Genomic DNA, 16,321 nt, shown 5'->3' with positions numbered 1-16,321 from the left:
ACCAGAACTCTGCAGACTGTTCCAGTAATATTCACTATGGTTAACATATTCAGAAGTACCAGACTTGTTTGCGTGTTAGTGGTTATTACTGTTTGTGCACCGTTGCAGTGCAGTGGTTAGAGGTGAGAACTGCGACAAGTATGAAATATTCTCTTCCTCCTTTTCTTTTCTTTCAGCCTTTCTCAATGGTTAAGTGGCTCCTGACAGAACTTGTCATGTAATAACTTTTAAATATATAATATTTTACTTCTTACAATTGTCACAAAGGATGCATGTTTACATTTTCTGCTGTTTTCTTAGTTTCCTGCTAGAATTCAACCTGTACAGCTGGTGGAACGTCGACCTCTCAGTCAAAGGTGATCAATCGTCTTAACGTTGTTTGTTAAGATGAGCCACAGCGTGAGAAAGAAAAACCTGCTTTCTTTTTGTGCAAACTTTGTGGTAGACCTAAATATGTGTTTTCCTGTACAGCTCAGAGACCTCATGGTAAAACCATGATGGTGCCCTGCGACACAGAATACCCGGCCTTCGTCTCCGAACGCACCATTAAGGAGACGACAGGCAGCATTGACTGCGGTGGTTGTGTCAGGTACCGACTGAGGCTCACAACAAGAAGCTCGTCACTGAATCGTCAAATAATTTCAACTTTTCACTGTAACAATTTTAATTCTAGTTTGTGTGTTGGATGCAGTTCTTTTGTCATACAGCAGATTCCCAGCAGCAACCTGTTCATGGTTGTAGTTGACAACAAGTGCGACTGCAGCAACATTGATCCTGTAACAATGGACCCCATTGAGATCAAGTATATCCTTTATAGATCTGCTGCTTGAAGCATTGTTAGATGCTGGTTGTAGGATTTGTTTAAGAGTTAGGATAATAAATTTGAAGCTTTAAATGTGAGCTTTAATGAACTGTTCAGTCATTTCTATCCTTGACTCCTTTGAACACAACGAGTCACTAAAATGTGACAGACTAAAGCTGCAGAAGGACAGGAAAAAACCAGAGTCATGTCATCCGTTCCACCCTGAGGTAGGAGAAACGTTCCTGTTCACACAAAGCAAAGTGCTTATTTGATTCTTATTCAAAGTAATTTATCAGCAAACTACCATTAAATTACCATCATAGTAAATTCAGAAAAAAAGAAACAAAAAAACAATTATACATATATATATATATATATATATATATATATATATATATATATATATATATATATTCACACATTTTTTTCCATCAAATCTGATTGAGGATTACCTTTTAAGCAAAGATAGATTTCAGCTTTGAGAAAGTAAGACAAATACTCCCAAAAGACCTGCGGCTGTAATTGCAGCAATAAGGGTGGGATTCTCCCAATTTTATTTTATTTTATTTTTTAAATTAGGCAACCACATATGATTTCTTTCTTCCATTTCAAAAATTACAAATAAATCCAATAAAATGTTTTCATGTTGTTCCGACTGTTTGCATCATTGAAGCCTCTGAAGCTACATAAAACACATCAAACTGTTCAACATTATGTTAACATACTGAGGTGTAACAGCAGTGTGTGTCTTCTGCAGGAAAATGCCATGGAGTGCGGCTCAGCCAGTCGCCTCTCCGGCTGCCTGGCGGTAAATCTGCTGCCTCTGATCGCAGCGACCGTCAGCAGGTGACCATGAGCTGCACGTCTGCAGCCACATCCACCAGAAGACGCTTAGAAACACTTAGAGAACGTGACTGATCAGAACCGACTTCGCTCTCCTCTGCAGCAGACATTACTCTACTAAGACTCTATTAGGTCTTTATCAGTAGCTCTGAGGCTCACATCCATTTCTGCAGAAAACACAACATAATGTGAACCATAAGAGTGTGTGCTTGGTGAGTTTGCTCTGCTCACTGCAAATCACTACACTGAAAGTTTGTCTTGCTCTGAATGTGTGCTGAATTAATGGGAGGGAAGAAAATGTCAAAGTCTGAACAAGTCCACTGTGCAAAAGAAGATATTATGTGTGTTTCATTGTCATGAGGAAAAAATAAAGGAATGTAAAATGCACTTTTGTGAGCTATGGAAAGAATAAGGAAACGACACTTTTTGGCTATAAATCAATGAAAATAATTTAATGTGCAATTGTTTTATTTCCCTGAATATTTTAGTTGCTTTTCTAACAAAATATCTATTGTTAAAAAATATCATTTATAAAAGATAGTAAATAAAAATGTTATTTGAACGGTTCTGCCAGTTTCTCTTCAATTAAAGTGAGAGAAGTTAAAAATGCATGATGAAGATGCCGTGTGTTGAAGAATGTTACATTTATATATTCAGCCATAATTTGTTGAAACGTCCATGTAATCTTAACCATGTGTCTAAGAAAAGAGATTAATAAACCTAAAGAAATATTTTCCTTCTTTACGCATTGTGCTGCTTCCTCTTTGTGCCTTTGTGTGTCAAGTTTACATATAAATGTTAAAAAGACAAAAACAAGCCAAATCATAACAGAGAAAGGGAAACAAACATGGTTGTCTTGAACAGGGAACTGGTTTAAAATGTATTGGCGAAACACAAACGGTTGTGTCTCAGAAGACATAACAGCATCACATGGGAGAGTCAACGTTCGATTGCAAAGATATTGGGCTGATCACCTGTGGACTGGAAGACAATGGTAGTCTGCAGCAAGGCCATTTGCTGGGGTGTGAAAGCAGGAGGACCTGTGTGAGTACAACAAAACAACATTTTTATAATACTCCAATAACAACTACAAACTCAGATTTAAAATAAAAAGTATATAAGAAGCAGGACATCAACTTATACATTGTTCATAGAGGAACTCCAACTTCCTATCAGAAAATATAAGCAGCTCACCTGTAGCAGAGTCAGCTACAAGAATGTAGGCCACTGTTTGGTAGACATCTTCATCCCCAACTGGTAACTTTTTCTGGGTGATTGAGAAGAAGTGATGTAGAGTTCAAATAAATACACAAATTAAATGTGGTGGTCTTTTAATTTTTGCCTGTATGCTCTGGAAAAAATGAAGAGCCCACTGCACTGAACCCCATTGAAAACCTCATGATTATTCCCCCAAATATTGATTTCTGAACATCAGTATTGTTGTTTCTAAATGAATATGAACTTGTTTTCTTTGCATTATTTAAGCTCTGCTCTGCATCATTTTTGTTATTTTGACTATTTCTCATTTTCTGTAAATAAATACAAAATTTTTGCTTGGAATTTGAGAGACATGTTGTCAGCAGTTCATAGAATAGAAAAACAACGTTCATTTTACTCAAACATATGCTTACAAAAAGTAAAATCAGAGAAACTGATCATCTTAAGTGTTTTTGTTTTTTATGGATAAACTCAAAAGTATACATATTTTTACCACTTCTCTGGGTTTTCCTGAGTCCTCTTCATCTAGAAAGTGTGAAAGAAGAACACAAATATAACAACTTACTCATTATCTGCACATGTAAATGAGTAATCATGTCCATTATCTGCAAATGATTGATTCAATGACATAAAATGCTTGCTTTTTTTTTTTTTTTTTTTAAAAAGACATTGTAATCTAATTGTTCTTAGATTTTTGCAAATGCATAGAACTTGGTGCAGAAACTTTTTCAACAAGCAGAGGGATGAGGCCTTTTCTGTAGTTGGTCACCAGATTTACAGGTTTCACAGAAAATCTCTAAACCCACATTGATAGAGAGGATCCAGAGGAGGAAGCTAATTCAGTGGAAAGGTGTGCTTTGTTTACATAAAAAGTTAAGGTCAAAAGTATCTGTAATTATTTCACTGATTTGTTAATTATGGGGACACAGTCCGTCTGCGGGATGCAAAATTCTGGCAAAGAGGTAAGTGACGATGTACTTTTTCCATTAGTGGCATCCAAATCTTGTTTTGCTTTTTATTTATTTTTTTTATTTCTGGACTTTTGGTTGATATTGTGTCTCTACATAAAAGTGAGCAGTGCATTGCTTTGAAAATACATCATTTTCAAAGCTGAAAATGGTGTATCACTTTGCATCGAGCAAAGAAATGCACCACTAGCAAACCTATAAATATGAAATAAGGTAAAATAAATATGTTCTCACCAGTTATTTGGCAAATCACGACTGTGAAAAGCAGAAAAATGATGCCGAGGACTGATCCAAAACCAGTAAAAGCCACAAGTAATATTTTCAGAATCCACAAATCTGTTGAAAAGATACATACTCAAAATAAGTCAAACTAGACAAAAAGCAGCTGTATGGCATGTTTATGCTATAATGTTTATGTTTTTACATAAACATTTTAATAATTAGGCAAAAACATAACATAAGTAAAAAATTTAATAAAATGACTGCCATTAAAATTTAATTCAAACTGAATTTAAAAAAATGTTAAAGTTTCAGTTTATGTTCTGAAGTTTATGTGAACACATGTTTACCTGGCAATCGTGCGGATGAGACTTTATCTACAGTAAAGCCATCAGTCGGATTATTGTTTGATTCTAAAAGGAGATAAAAAAATATTCACATGAATGAGGATAATATTTACTTTTATTATATTTCTAGCTTTAATGCAATACAGCAATTAAAAAAATAAAATCAATCATTGTTCATAAAAGTGTGAAAGGAGAGGAGAAGTCAAAGTGGAACTAGAACGACACCTGTTCTGCTTGTGGGTCCAGTTGAAGTTCTGCTTGTGGGTCCAGTTGAAGTTCTGCTTGTGGGTCCAGTTGAAGTTCTGCTTGTGGGTCCAGTTGAAGTTCTGCTTGTGGGTCTAGTTGAAGTTCTGCTTGTGGGTCTAGTTGAAGTTCTGCTTGTGGGTCTAGTTGAAGTTCTGCTTGTGGGTCCAGTTGAAGTTCTGTTTGTGGGTCTAGTTGAAGTTCTGCTTGTGGGTCTAGTTGAAGTTCTGCTTGTGGGTCCAGTTGAAGTTCTGTTTGTGGGTCCAGTTGAAGTTCTGCTTGTGGGTCCAGTTGAAGTTCTGCTTGTGGGTCCAGTTGAAGTCTGGCTGGGAATGAAGGTTGTTAAATTTGTTTTCTTCTCTGCTTCATCTGAAACAAATAATTGCAGCAGAATGTATTTTTGTAGTATCATCATGTTGGGATTCAATAATCCACAGATGGTCACTTACCTTGAATGAGGATGGATGATAGATTCCCATATTCAGAAACCACCTGTCCGGGTTCAGCTCTGTACCGACAGTTCACTTTAAGATTAGCAGGAAGCCTTCGACTTTCCATGTTTACCATTTGTAGCAGTTCAGCTCCTCTTAGCGTCTGATGACAGGAAATGTTTCTCTCAAGTCCTCTTGATTCAAACAGAATGAATAAATAACACATAGAGACAGAAACAGGTGAAGGAGCCGCGCAGGTCAGTGTGACTGTGTCCGTTTCTGTGATCACTGCTGGATTCACGGTAAATTCAGGTGCAGGAATGATGGTAACCATTAAATTACCATCATTAAGTTACCATAATAGTATCAATCAATCAATCAATCAATCAATCAATCAATCAATCAATCAATCAATCAATCAATCAATCAATCAATCAATCAATCAATCAATCAAATTTTATTTGTATATCACATTTCAACAGCAAGGCATTTCAAGGTGCTTTACATAATTAAAGAAGAAATTGTTAGATATTTTTTGGTATTATCATTATTACTTTAGTTCATATTCAGTCTAATGTTAATCAGTATTATTGTGATTTTTAGTTTAAAGTGTTCTCTTGCTTATGTGTGTATAAACTGACCTGGAGGTTACGACTGTCTGTTTATCTTTATGTGAGACACTTAACTCTGAGTTTCCCAGATCTTAATTCTTATCAACCAGAATACCTCCTAACTGCTTGTGAGCAGTCGTATTTTGTCTCTTGTTTATCCTCCCTCTTTGTTGACAGTTTGACCTAGAGCTGAACTGGGCTCAGACCGTAGATCAGATATCACACCTGGAACTGAGTTGCTGGTTTGTTTTGGTTGGGTGTTTTACGACCTCTGTTGTTTTCCTGACTGCCCCCTGTGACTGTTTTTCTTTGACAATAAAAGAAGGAGCTCACGTGAAAGCAGATCAGAATTCTCTGGAACGGCCTGGAGAGGCCGTGACGGAAAGTTCTCCTTTTGCAAAAGCTTTGTCTATAAAATTCATATACGTTGTCTGTGGTCTTTTTATATAGGTTCAAGAAAAATACCTATCATTTGGTGCCGAAATCCGGGATCTCTCAACCCCCCCCGCTGACAGGCAGAGGAAGACGCGCTGAATCCGTGCACGGCCAGAGTCAACTGGACCTGGAAAGAAAGACCCAGGAAGCAAAATTCTTTGCTGGGCCAGCGACACATGTCCGACTTTGTCTGCCAACGGCGGAGTGACGAGATCCGACTGGACAACCCGAAAAATACAGAAACGTAGGTGAATTTTATAATGACTATTTTAGAGGTTTGAGTATCCTTGTTAAACAGCGTTTTAACTAAAACTCTGAGGTTTGAGTATCCTTGTATGATGTCGCTCTGCTAAAACTCTGAGGTTTGAGTATCCTTGTATGATGTCGCTCTGCTAAAACTCTGAGGTTTGAGTATCCTTGTATGATGTCGCTCTGCTAAAACTCTGAGGTTTGAGTATCCTTGTATGATGTCGCTCTGCTAAAACTCTGAGGTTTGAGTATCCTTGTATGATGTCGCTCTGCTAAAACTCTGAGGTTTGAGTATCCTTGTATGATGTCGCTCTGCTAAAACTCTGAGGTTTGAGTCCTTGTCAGATACCAGCTTGACTAAAGAAGTTATAAGGGTCCCAGTTGACAGAGTTTCAACTAAAGGCACAAGGTAAGGCTCTTGGAGCCTCCTTACTTAGAGGACACCTCTTAAGGGTAAGTCCTCACGTAGATAGGAAGCTTATTATTACTGTTCTGTTATTACTGTGCTGATATTGCTGTTTGCTTGCTGCTTTGATGTGTGTGTGCGTGAAAGAGTGATTGGAGGTTTAAATACTGCTCAGTATTTTACCTCATATAACACAGTGGGATTAAGCAGCAAACCTCTTGTGGATGCAAAGGCGAGATTCTCCCACTCGAAAGAGTTGAAGTGGAGAATACCACAACAAGGTATTTTTAATTGCTGGCCTACTGAAAAGATCTCCAGTTCATAGGACTCCCTAGGAGTCAACGAACCTGGACTAAATTTAAATAAATAAAAATTTTCGAAGCTAAAAATTGATCAATGGCAAACAATTGTGGGAATTTTGGAGAGTAGTGTAACAAGAAAAAAGGGAATAAAGAAGGCTAAAAAGGAGGATGAGCTGAGGTGTGCTAAAAAGGTTAAAGACAAAAATTTTAAGAAGCAAAAAACCTATTTGTTAGACCAAAAGATAATAAAGTCATTCTAAGCACACGGAATGATGTAGTGGTGCGGTGAGCACAAGCTCCTGCAACCAACCCTTCCCCCGTTGCTGCAGCAGCTCCGTCTGCCCCAGTCTCAGCCGCTGCAGTCCCAGCAGCACGACTGTACCCCTCATTAGAGGAAGGTGCACAAAACTTATATGTTTTTGCACCCTGGACCTTGATAGAGGCCAGAAAGGGGTAGAAGGAATAACGCCTGTAACAGAAGACCCCGATAAGTGGATAGAGGACATGACTGGATTAATCCATTCATATAGATTAAATGGGGTAGAAGCAGGAGAAGCAGCCATGTCCTCATTAGGAAAAGATTGGGCAAAAGTGAGGGGACCACAAACAGGAGAAATACACAGCATGATCAGACTCTACCACACCCCAAAAAGACAAACCACCAGACAAAATTGATGAAATGGTGGACACATGTGCAGTTTGTTACACGTTAATTAAAAAAAAATATATATATAAATAAATAAATAAAGAAATTGAATTTCGGTATGAAACCAGTGCATGCAAAATAATTTTTAATGTTACTAAAAATTAGGTTTAAGCCTCACAAGTCAGAAATAATTACTTTTAGGAAACACTGGTGTTTGTTTGTTTGGTTTGTTTTTTAGTGTACCTACACTTTCAAAGAAAAATTAGTTGAGAGACGTCTCACTGAAATAAAAACATGGGAACAACTTCCTTGTATGCTAAAAGTGGAATTATGACTTTCCTGAAGGAGGAGAAGCTGAAAAATAAAATTAAATAATAAAATTCTCCCCAGAGAACAATGTGTAATATATTGTGTCGTAATCAGATTATAACACCAACTTGGTGAAATGATCCTTTGGCTGTATAACTGGAGGGGTCAGAGGTCAGAGTAAGGTACCGACCTGGACATTATCCAGCCTCATGACTCTCTTAGGCCTTTTTGAGAGGAGGGCTGCCCGCTGACCTCACAGTCTGCAGCACTAAGATCGACAAATTTAGAGAAATCCATTGTTCTCTGGTGAGATGTGACTCAGGTGAAGTTAACATAAACTTACATTCTACATTTTAAAGGTTAATATTGTACAGGTTAAAAGAGACTACAGCTTTTAACATGTTTCATGTTTATATGTGTTTGAATAAAAAAAAGGATTTATGAGTTCTTAAAAAGTTGGGTAATAAGTGGCTAAGCACTATACGATCACAAGAGAAAAGTTATATGGAAATGTTTGTAAAAAGAAAAAAGACACAGAAAGCCGAACAAACCCTAATGGACTCTTATTTGCTTCTTTCCTTTTCCTCTGTCTGAGCCTTGCTGCGGTGAGTCTGACCTCCGACCTCAACTCGAACCTGTCCTGCCAGATCAGATGATGTCCCTCCTTCATCACCAGCCAATGACAATTGATAAAGAAGCGAAAAAGAACACAATGATTTCTGCCACCTAAAGGCACTAAGATGTCCGCTGATCCTGATTCTTGGACATCTGGGAACTGCCATACAGCAAACTACTGTATGGAGTCCTGCTGGACGTTTGGACTGGAACTAAATTCATTGGTGGACAACCTGGACATTCACTAAGGGACGGTCTGGACAACTTATCCAACACCAGAGCCGTTGGACTGACAGGGAGCTGGAGGAGAGGCGGGGGGAGGACCAGCTGCAGCGACGCCAACAGCAGGAGGGGGAGGCGAGAAGTGAGACAGTGGAGAAATGCGAGATAAGTTATACACACACCACTGTGATATAAGAATGTGCTCACTAATCCTGTTTGCATATAGGAATAATCTACCCAGAAAAGAACATTTTAGAGGTTTTTAGGTACAATGTTAGATAAAATCGTTCATTTTGTACCCGTTAACTCAGTCCTTAACAGAAGGACCAGTGATCCTCTTAGGGCCCACGGGCCATAGGTTGGGAAACCATGAAGAAGAAAAATTATAATCATTAAAAGTTAAACAAAAAATTGATAGAGCTATGCAACTAAATTACACCAATTAAAAAAAATGTATTAGAGATTCTTAGCTAATAATGATTTTCAAATGTTTTATTTACTAGTTTGGAACTAAATTAAACATCTTTACGTGTTGAAAAAATTGATATTGCAGTGTTGAAATATTATGAAATATTTCATTGAATTTAACTGAAAATTTTAATTTAGAGTTTAACAAAGAAAAACCAAAATATAATCCTGCAATTGAAATACGTGTCTGCTAAAATATCTTCTATAAACCTATGAGTTCACCTGCATTAACTACTAATCCTCCCAAAGACTTTATAAAAGCTTAAGTGATTGTGACACATGGGCAATGCCATGTGTAAAAAGGGGGGAAAAGGAAAATGGTGAGGTAACTACATACTATATAACTACTAAATTCTCACATAAAAATTTTTTTGTTATGTACTTTTGAGTTAACAAATACTGTTAGATGATGATTGATGCTTTTTCTAAATGGGTTGAAATAGTTCCATCAAAGCATGCAGATGCTTTGATGGTAGCTAAGGCTATCTGCAAAACTATACCCCAACACACGGTATTCCACAGAATGTTTAGATTTAGTGAAGCTTTATATGAGAATCACCCCGACAGCTGATGGTCTAAACACCTTCTGAAATAATTCATTGGAGAGCTTACAGATTGCCTCTGTTTGCTCCAGAATACAAAAAGCTGATGAAGATCAGACATTAGCAGATTATATGATCAGGACTCTTAAACTGAAGGAAGTGTCCAGAGCAAAGTTACTGCCTTATGATTCTCTTCCTGCACAGGAGACCGCTCCAATCGAGCAAGGTGACTGGGTCTACATAAAGGTCATCAAACGAAAGAACTGGGCGAGTCCACGGTGGGAAGGACCGTTCCAGGTGCTGATGACCACACCAACAGCTGTAAAGATTGCTGAAAGACCCAGCTGGATACATCTCAGTCACTGCAAGCTGCAGAGAGTGTTGGATCCCTAATCCGGAGTGGCGAGGAAGGCTGGTTACACAGGGATTCCTGACCAATAGGGCGGTTTGTCTCAACGCCAGTGAAGAAACTCGACAGATTCTCACTCCTTTAGTTTGGGGGTTCTGACATCTCTGCACGCCCAGCAGCAATGGGGACGCCATATGCCAGATGGATCTTCTACTGCGCTGTGACTGCTGTATGCTTGATGTTTGGAGGAGGAAGCGAGCCTGAGTTCCACCCACACGACTACAGTACCAATCTTTGGTGGAAACTGATGAACAGAACCGCTTATGAGGGACATGCTGTGAACTGCTACGTGTGTGCGCAGCTGCCGGTTTCCATACACAACTCAGGTCTCCGACCAGGTAACATTACTGACGACAAACAGATGTGTCTCTATGGCCTGAGCACACAACCACGACTCAGCGTCCCCATGAAAAGAAGAAAATGCAAATGGTGCAAAAAGGATTTTTCTGTTCTACTTCGGACAGGAGATGCCACAAAAGGACTTTTTGGATCTATGAACTGTTCATTTGAGGATGACGTACTTCCGTTTCCACCGTTTCCACAAGCCACAAGGAAAATACCAGAGACCATTTCTTTAGCAGGAGCTAAACCAGGATCTCTGAGGAGCTATGTTTACAACAACAGACACGTTTCTTTTGGGACGGTGCCCTGGAACTTGTGTAACAGAGTTTACACCTACTGCGAACCGACACAGGATTTCATCGACTGCACAGCTTGCAGGGGTCAAAGGGCAACTCCACACTGCAAAGTCTGGAAGGACAACCCAGACTGTGACAACTTGCTTCAGGAGAGGAGTTTCAACATCACGCATAAGACAAAGAGGAGACAAGTGACAACACTGTGCAGCGCCATAGTGCCAGGAGATTATGGCTCACGGATGTTGGCGGACTGGTACTTCATATGCGGGAATGAAGCATACATGTTCTTGCCGAAAAATTGGGGAGGACTGTGTGCTGTGGTACCTCTAATCAACCCGATTGCGTTCATCAGGAAAGCACAGAATGATCTACACACCCGCTCCAAACGAACAGTTATGTCAGAGGTCAAAAGATGGGGAGGCCTAACAACACATACCGGAGTTCCATGGGAATTCAGGATTTGGAACGGCGGAGAAAAATTCATGCAAAGCCTGTTTCCATGGGTTGGTCTAGGAGAGATTCGGGACCACGTTGAGATAAACAGGTACGGATTACTGCGACTAATCAACATCACATACCAGCTGGCCAATGGCACCATGAAAGAACTGACTGAACTGAGAAACATGGTTATGCAAAACCGTGTTGTCCTGGACTTCCTCACAGCCTCTCAGGGAGGGGTCTGCAAAATTATTGGCCCGACGTGCTGTACTTTTGTGCCAGATGAAGCAGGAACTGGAGGAACTATTTCTGACGCTCTATACGAGCTGGAAGATTTAAAACAGTATGTGGAGAGTGGAACACGCGGCTCACCCTCTTTTGATTTGCTTTCATGGCTTACTTCTGGACCATGGTGGTCCTTGCTGTTAAAGCTCGTGACACCTGTTCTGATTGTTTTAGTTCTGTTCTGTCTTTTCACAAGTTGCATTATTCCTTGTCTACGACATATGATGTTTAAAACAGTTAACACAACTGTTATCAACTATCAGCTGGCAAAGGCATCTTATGAGACAACTGAAGATGTTTCAAGTTCTGATGGTTTTCTGAACAGTGATGAATTTCTGTAATCAATAAACAGATGAATTCATTTGCTGAATGATTCCTGCACCGAAAATGTGGAAACAAGTGGTGTAGTGATGAGAAAACTGCATTTGATTTTTGCTGTTTCTTTTATTTTCATTTATTTCATTATATTACATTTATTCATTGTGTATTTTCTGTGTTTAGCTTAGGAAAAAAAAAAAAAAACAAAAAAAAAAAACTTGCATTTATTGGTTCTTTTCTTTTCTTTTATTTTCTATGCTTGGCTTTTGCATAAAGTTTACACACATAGTAAAATGATAAAAAGGGGGGAATGTTAGATATTTTTTGGTATTATCATTATTACTTTAGTTCATATTCAGTCTAATGTTAATCAGTATTATTGTGATTTTTAGTTTAAAGTGTTCTCTTGCTTATGTGTGTATAAACTGACCTGGAGGTTACGACTGTCTGTTTATCTTTATGTGAGACACTTAACTCTGAGTTTCCCAGATCTTAATTCTTATCAACCAGAATACCTCCTAACTGCTTGTGAGCAGTCGTATTTTGTCTCTTGTTTATCCTCCCTCTTTGTTGACAGTTTGACCTAGAGCTGAACTGGGCTCAGACCGTAGATCAGATATCACACCTGGAACTGAGTTGCTGGTTTGTTTTGGTTGGGTGTTTTACGACCTCTGTTGTTTTCCTGACTGCCCCCTGTGACTGTTTTTCTTTGACAATAAAAGAAGGAGCTCACGTGAAAGCAGATCAGAATTCTCTGGAACGGCCTGGAGAGGCCGTGACGGAAAGTTCTCCTTTTGCAAAAGCTTTGTCTATAAAATTCATATACGTTGTCTGTGGTCTTTTTATATAGGTTCAAGAAAAATACCTATCAGAAATAAAAACAGTATGTGACATTAATAAATAGATGAAAAGTAAAGATAAAAACATCTAAGACATCAGAACCCACACTCTAACCCTAATTTAACCATAAGGTGGGTTTTAAGTTGAGATTTAAAGGCACTCAGTGTTTCAGCTGTTCTACAGTTTTCTGGAAGTTTGTTCCAGATTTGTGGTGCATAGAAGCTGAATGCTGCTTCAAAATTGTCTGTGACGAACAATTTAGTGCAACCTAAATTGAGCGGTTGCACTCCCAATCTTACCTTTTAAGCAATGACAGATTTCAACTTTGAGAAAGTAAGGCAAATACTCCCAAAACCTAAAGAAATATTTTCCTTCTTTACACATTGTGCTGCTTCCTCTTTGTGCATGTCATCAGGTTTATGTGCAATTATTAAAAAGACAAAAATAAACTGAATTATAACAGTTTCAGCAGAGAAAGGAAAACAAGCAGATATAAAAAGTAAACAAGAAATTACAGTTGGACAAGAAGTACAAGACAGAGGAAAATTTAACTTCAATTAATTTAGCATAAATGCATAAACTGTAATCTAACCTCAGAAAATAAAAATATGCAAGCTTGGAGGATGAAATATCAGCTCTAAATTATACACTTTAAAAATATGATCTTAGAGGGAAAAGTTTTTCAATTAGTTTGTTCTCTTATTTACAATAACAGATAGAAAAAAAATCAACTAATCATCGTAGAACATCTAGTTTGGACCAGCAGGCTAATCAGGGATGGTGGAGTAAGTGTGGTAAAGGTCGTCAGGCTGCAAGGAGAAAATAAAAGCATCAACCACAGTTTGAGGATGAACTGCATGGCAGATAATCTGCTGAGTCAGACTTACGCCATCAGTTTTGGTCTCTTGCATGATTTGCATTTCCAGATCTGTAACAAAAAGAAATATTTTTAAGGAAGTAGTTTTTTTTTTTAGATATTGACTATTTGCTAAAGAAAAACATTGCATTTGATTTAATTATTCTTTAGCAAAATCCAATAAAGTAAAAACGATAATCACCCTCCACATTGGCTCCCCTGGTTATGTAGGATGTTTAAAAAGGCTTAAAAACCTTTTTGCACAAATCATATTTGTAATGTGATTACAAATATTATAACTCAATAAAGCCATCTGTACACCCATGTGGGATTTTTTTTGTACTATTAAGATTTTAGACATATTTACCAGAAGTGCCAATAAGTATTGAGGGTGATGCATAAAAACATGCTTTAACATCCCACTTTAGTAAAAACAAAAGTAAAAAGCATCTTACCATCACAAGAGGAATCAGCTATGTTGGTAATCAGGTAAGGTTCAAGATCACATGAAGGTACCTTTTTATTAATTGAAAGTAAATAGAATCGTTAATAATAAATATATGAAGAGGAAACTGTACATAGATAAATGGAAATTATGGCATTCTAGCATACAGGTTAACTCAGCATTCAGCAGCTGCTGAATGCAGTTAGGTGAAATATTTTAAATTACAGATGAGAAAAATACTATAAAATACTATATACTGCTATAAACTGTAAGTTTTTCAACAATTTTAGCTCTCGTGGATGTTAAATAGAAATTTAAGCAATACTTAAAAAATAAATCTAAATTAAATCAAACAAAAAAAATGGAAATGTCGTTTTTTTTCATCAAAAGGTAGGAAAAAATACAGTTTCTGTTGGGTATCCATTAGGTGACTCCCACATTTATTCTGATTTAAATTGGCTAAAATCATGTTTAATAGGAGGTTTGATGAATTCATGATTACTCAGCATTTTAAGAAGTTTTTCCATGTTTACACCGAATATATTTAGTTTTTAGAGAGTTTTATTGAGTTGTCTGAGGAAACATTTAAAGCCTGGAAGTCCAGAACAAAATCCAGAAAAGTTTTAGACAGCTGAGTCAAAAACCGAATTATTTGGACACCAGAGGATATGTTTGGTGTGACCATTTTCTGACACTCTCAGGTATATACATATATTTTCCATTTGGATAATATAACATTCTTTAATTACCACTTTTCTGGGTTCTCTTGTGTCCTTTCGGTCACCTACAAAGTGTAAAGCAAAAACAAATATAAAATCTTATTATCTGCAACTGTAACATGTTGATTCAGAGATATAAAATGTTTATTTTTCCCTTTTTCCTATGAAAAGAGATTATAATTTACTTGTTCTTAAATTTTAGCAAGGACGTGGAACTTGGTGCAGAAACTTTTTTCAACAAGCAGAAGGATGAGACATTTTCTGTAGTTGGTCACCAGATTTACAGGTTTCACAGAAAATCTCTGAATTTGCTTGGTAACTCAATCTCAGCTCCAATCAAACATTTTCTCTAAGACTCAGGCTACTTTATATGATTCTTCATAAATGAATCTTTTGTAGTTGCAGCAGTATGTCTTGAGTTAAAGACGAGTCCATGACTCGCCTTCAGAAATCTGGATAATCATCCAAGATTCAATGAGACACATAGGAAGATAAATTCTTTACATAAAAAGTTAAGGTCAGAAGTATCTGTAATTAATTTCCTGATTTGTTAATTATCATCTGTAGGATGTAAAATTCTGGATAAGAAGCAGGGGACGACATACTTTTTGCATCAGCAGCACCCAAATATAGTTTTGCATTTTATTTAATACATAATTTCTGTATTTTTGGTTGATATTGTGTCTCTACATGAAAATTAGCTTAACATAAAAACTGAAAATGGTGTATTGCTTATATCCAAGCAAACCTATAGATACGATATAAAAGAAATATCTTCTCACCTGCTCTCTGGCGGATCACAAATGTTAAAAACAGAAAAATGATGCCGAGGACTGATCCAAGACCAGTCAAAGCCACAAACAATATTTTCAGAATCCGCAAATCTGTTGAAGATATACAAGGTCAAAATAAGTCAAACTAGACAAAATACGTGCAGCATGTACGTATTTCCTATGAGTTGTTGCTAAGCGCTAAGTGCTAGCAGCATAACATCCAATTGTAATGGGTTTTTTATCATTTTTGGGGACCAATAAGCATTCTTGAATTGACTGGCGTGATGCTTTGAGTACGACAGACTTTCTCCTCCCGGATCTGGTGGGCGGTTCAAAGAGAACCGATTAATCATAACAATAATCGATAGAGTACTCGATTACTAGAATATTCTTTTACAGCAGCCTTAGTTATGATGTTTATGCAAAAGATAACATATAAATAAAAAGGGAAGAATTTTGCTGCCATAAAACTGAATCCAAAGTCAGTTTACTGAAATGGAAAATGAACTAAACTTAAGTTTCACTTTATGTTCTGAAGTTTATGTGAACACATACTTACCTGACAAAGGTGCGGATGAGACTTTATCTACATTAAAGCCATCAGTCGGATTATTGTTTGATTCTAAAAGGTGATTAAAAAAAATCACATGAATGAGGATATTATTTACTTTTATTATATTTCTAGTTTTAATGCAATACAGCAATTAAAAAAATTTAATCTATC

General features: G+C 37.4%; 4 protein-coding genes and 1 long non-coding RNA gene across 5 annotated transcripts in view; 2 read left to right on the top strand and 3 right to left on the bottom strand.

Annotated features, from left to right (window-relative positions):
* Positions 1-2,389, top strand: part of cacna2d3 (calcium channel, voltage dependent, alpha2/delta subunit 3) — a 35,013-nt gene extending 32,624 nt beyond the window's left edge. The window contains exons 33-38 of the mRNA XM_088005631.1: positions 177-217; positions 301-356; positions 472-589; positions 692-804; positions 947-1,029; positions 1,560-2,389. Of these exons, the coding sequence (XP_087861757.1) occupies positions 177-217; positions 301-356; positions 472-589; positions 692-804; positions 947-1,029; positions 1,560-1,652 (504 nt within the window). The 3' untranslated portion in view covers positions 1,653-2,389. The remainder of the gene's footprint in view (positions 1-176; positions 218-300; positions 357-471; positions 590-691; positions 805-946; positions 1,030-1,559) is intronic.
* Positions 2,069-3,372, bottom strand: LOC148159670 (uncharacterized). The gene is made up of 2 exons (XR_015762852.1): positions 2,840-3,372; positions 2,069-2,685 (listed from the first exon to the last, which is right to left on the bottom strand). It is a non-coding gene; the product is annotated as an uncharacterized LOC148159670 (long non-coding RNA).
* Positions 3,373-3,615: 243 nt separating this feature from the next.
* On the bottom strand, positions 3,616-5,405 carry LOC148159669 (uncharacterized). The gene is made up of 4 exons (XM_088005978.1): positions 5,090-5,405; positions 4,623-5,009; positions 4,401-4,463; positions 3,616-4,167 (listed from the first exon to the last, which is right to left on the bottom strand). The coding sequence occupies exons 1-4, from the start codon at positions 5,403-5,405 to the stop codon at positions 3,968-3,970; spliced, it is 966 nt and encodes a 321-aa protein (XP_087862104.1). The 3' UTR covers positions 3,616-3,967.
* A 4,309-nt stretch (positions 5,406-9,714) lies between these two features.
* Positions 9,715-12,785, top strand: LOC106913396 (uncharacterized). The gene has a single exon (XM_088005630.1). It carries the CDS (start codon positions 10,407-10,409, stop codon positions 11,985-11,987), a length of 1,581 nt encoding a protein of 526 aa, XP_087861756.1. The 5' UTR covers positions 9,715-10,406; the 3' UTR covers positions 11,988-12,785.
* A 786-nt stretch (positions 12,786-13,571) lies between these two features.
* LOC106918051 (uncharacterized) overlaps positions 13,572-16,321 on the bottom strand; it is a 4,534-nt gene continuing 1,784 nt past the window's right edge. Inside the window, exons 6-9 of the mRNA XM_088005977.1 lie at positions 16,157-16,219; positions 15,607-15,708; positions 14,855-14,889; positions 13,572-13,613 (exon numbers count right to left, since the gene is read on the bottom strand). Of these exons, the coding sequence (XP_087862103.1) occupies positions 13,572-13,613; positions 14,855-14,889; positions 15,607-15,708; positions 16,157-16,219 (242 nt within the window). The remainder of the gene's footprint in view (positions 13,614-14,854; positions 14,890-15,606; positions 15,709-16,156; positions 16,220-16,321) is intronic.

This window comes from Poecilia mexicana, unplaced genomic scaffold, assembly GCF_051168715.1.
Source record: "Poecilia mexicana isolate PSO_F unplaced genomic scaffold, ASM5116871v1 scaffold_5, whole genome shotgun sequence".
In the NCBI taxonomy this organism is placed as follows: domain Eukaryota; kingdom Metazoa; phylum Chordata; class Actinopteri; order Cyprinodontiformes; family Poeciliidae; genus Poecilia; species Poecilia mexicana.
This window is presented reverse-complemented; position numbering and strand designations above follow the sequence as displayed.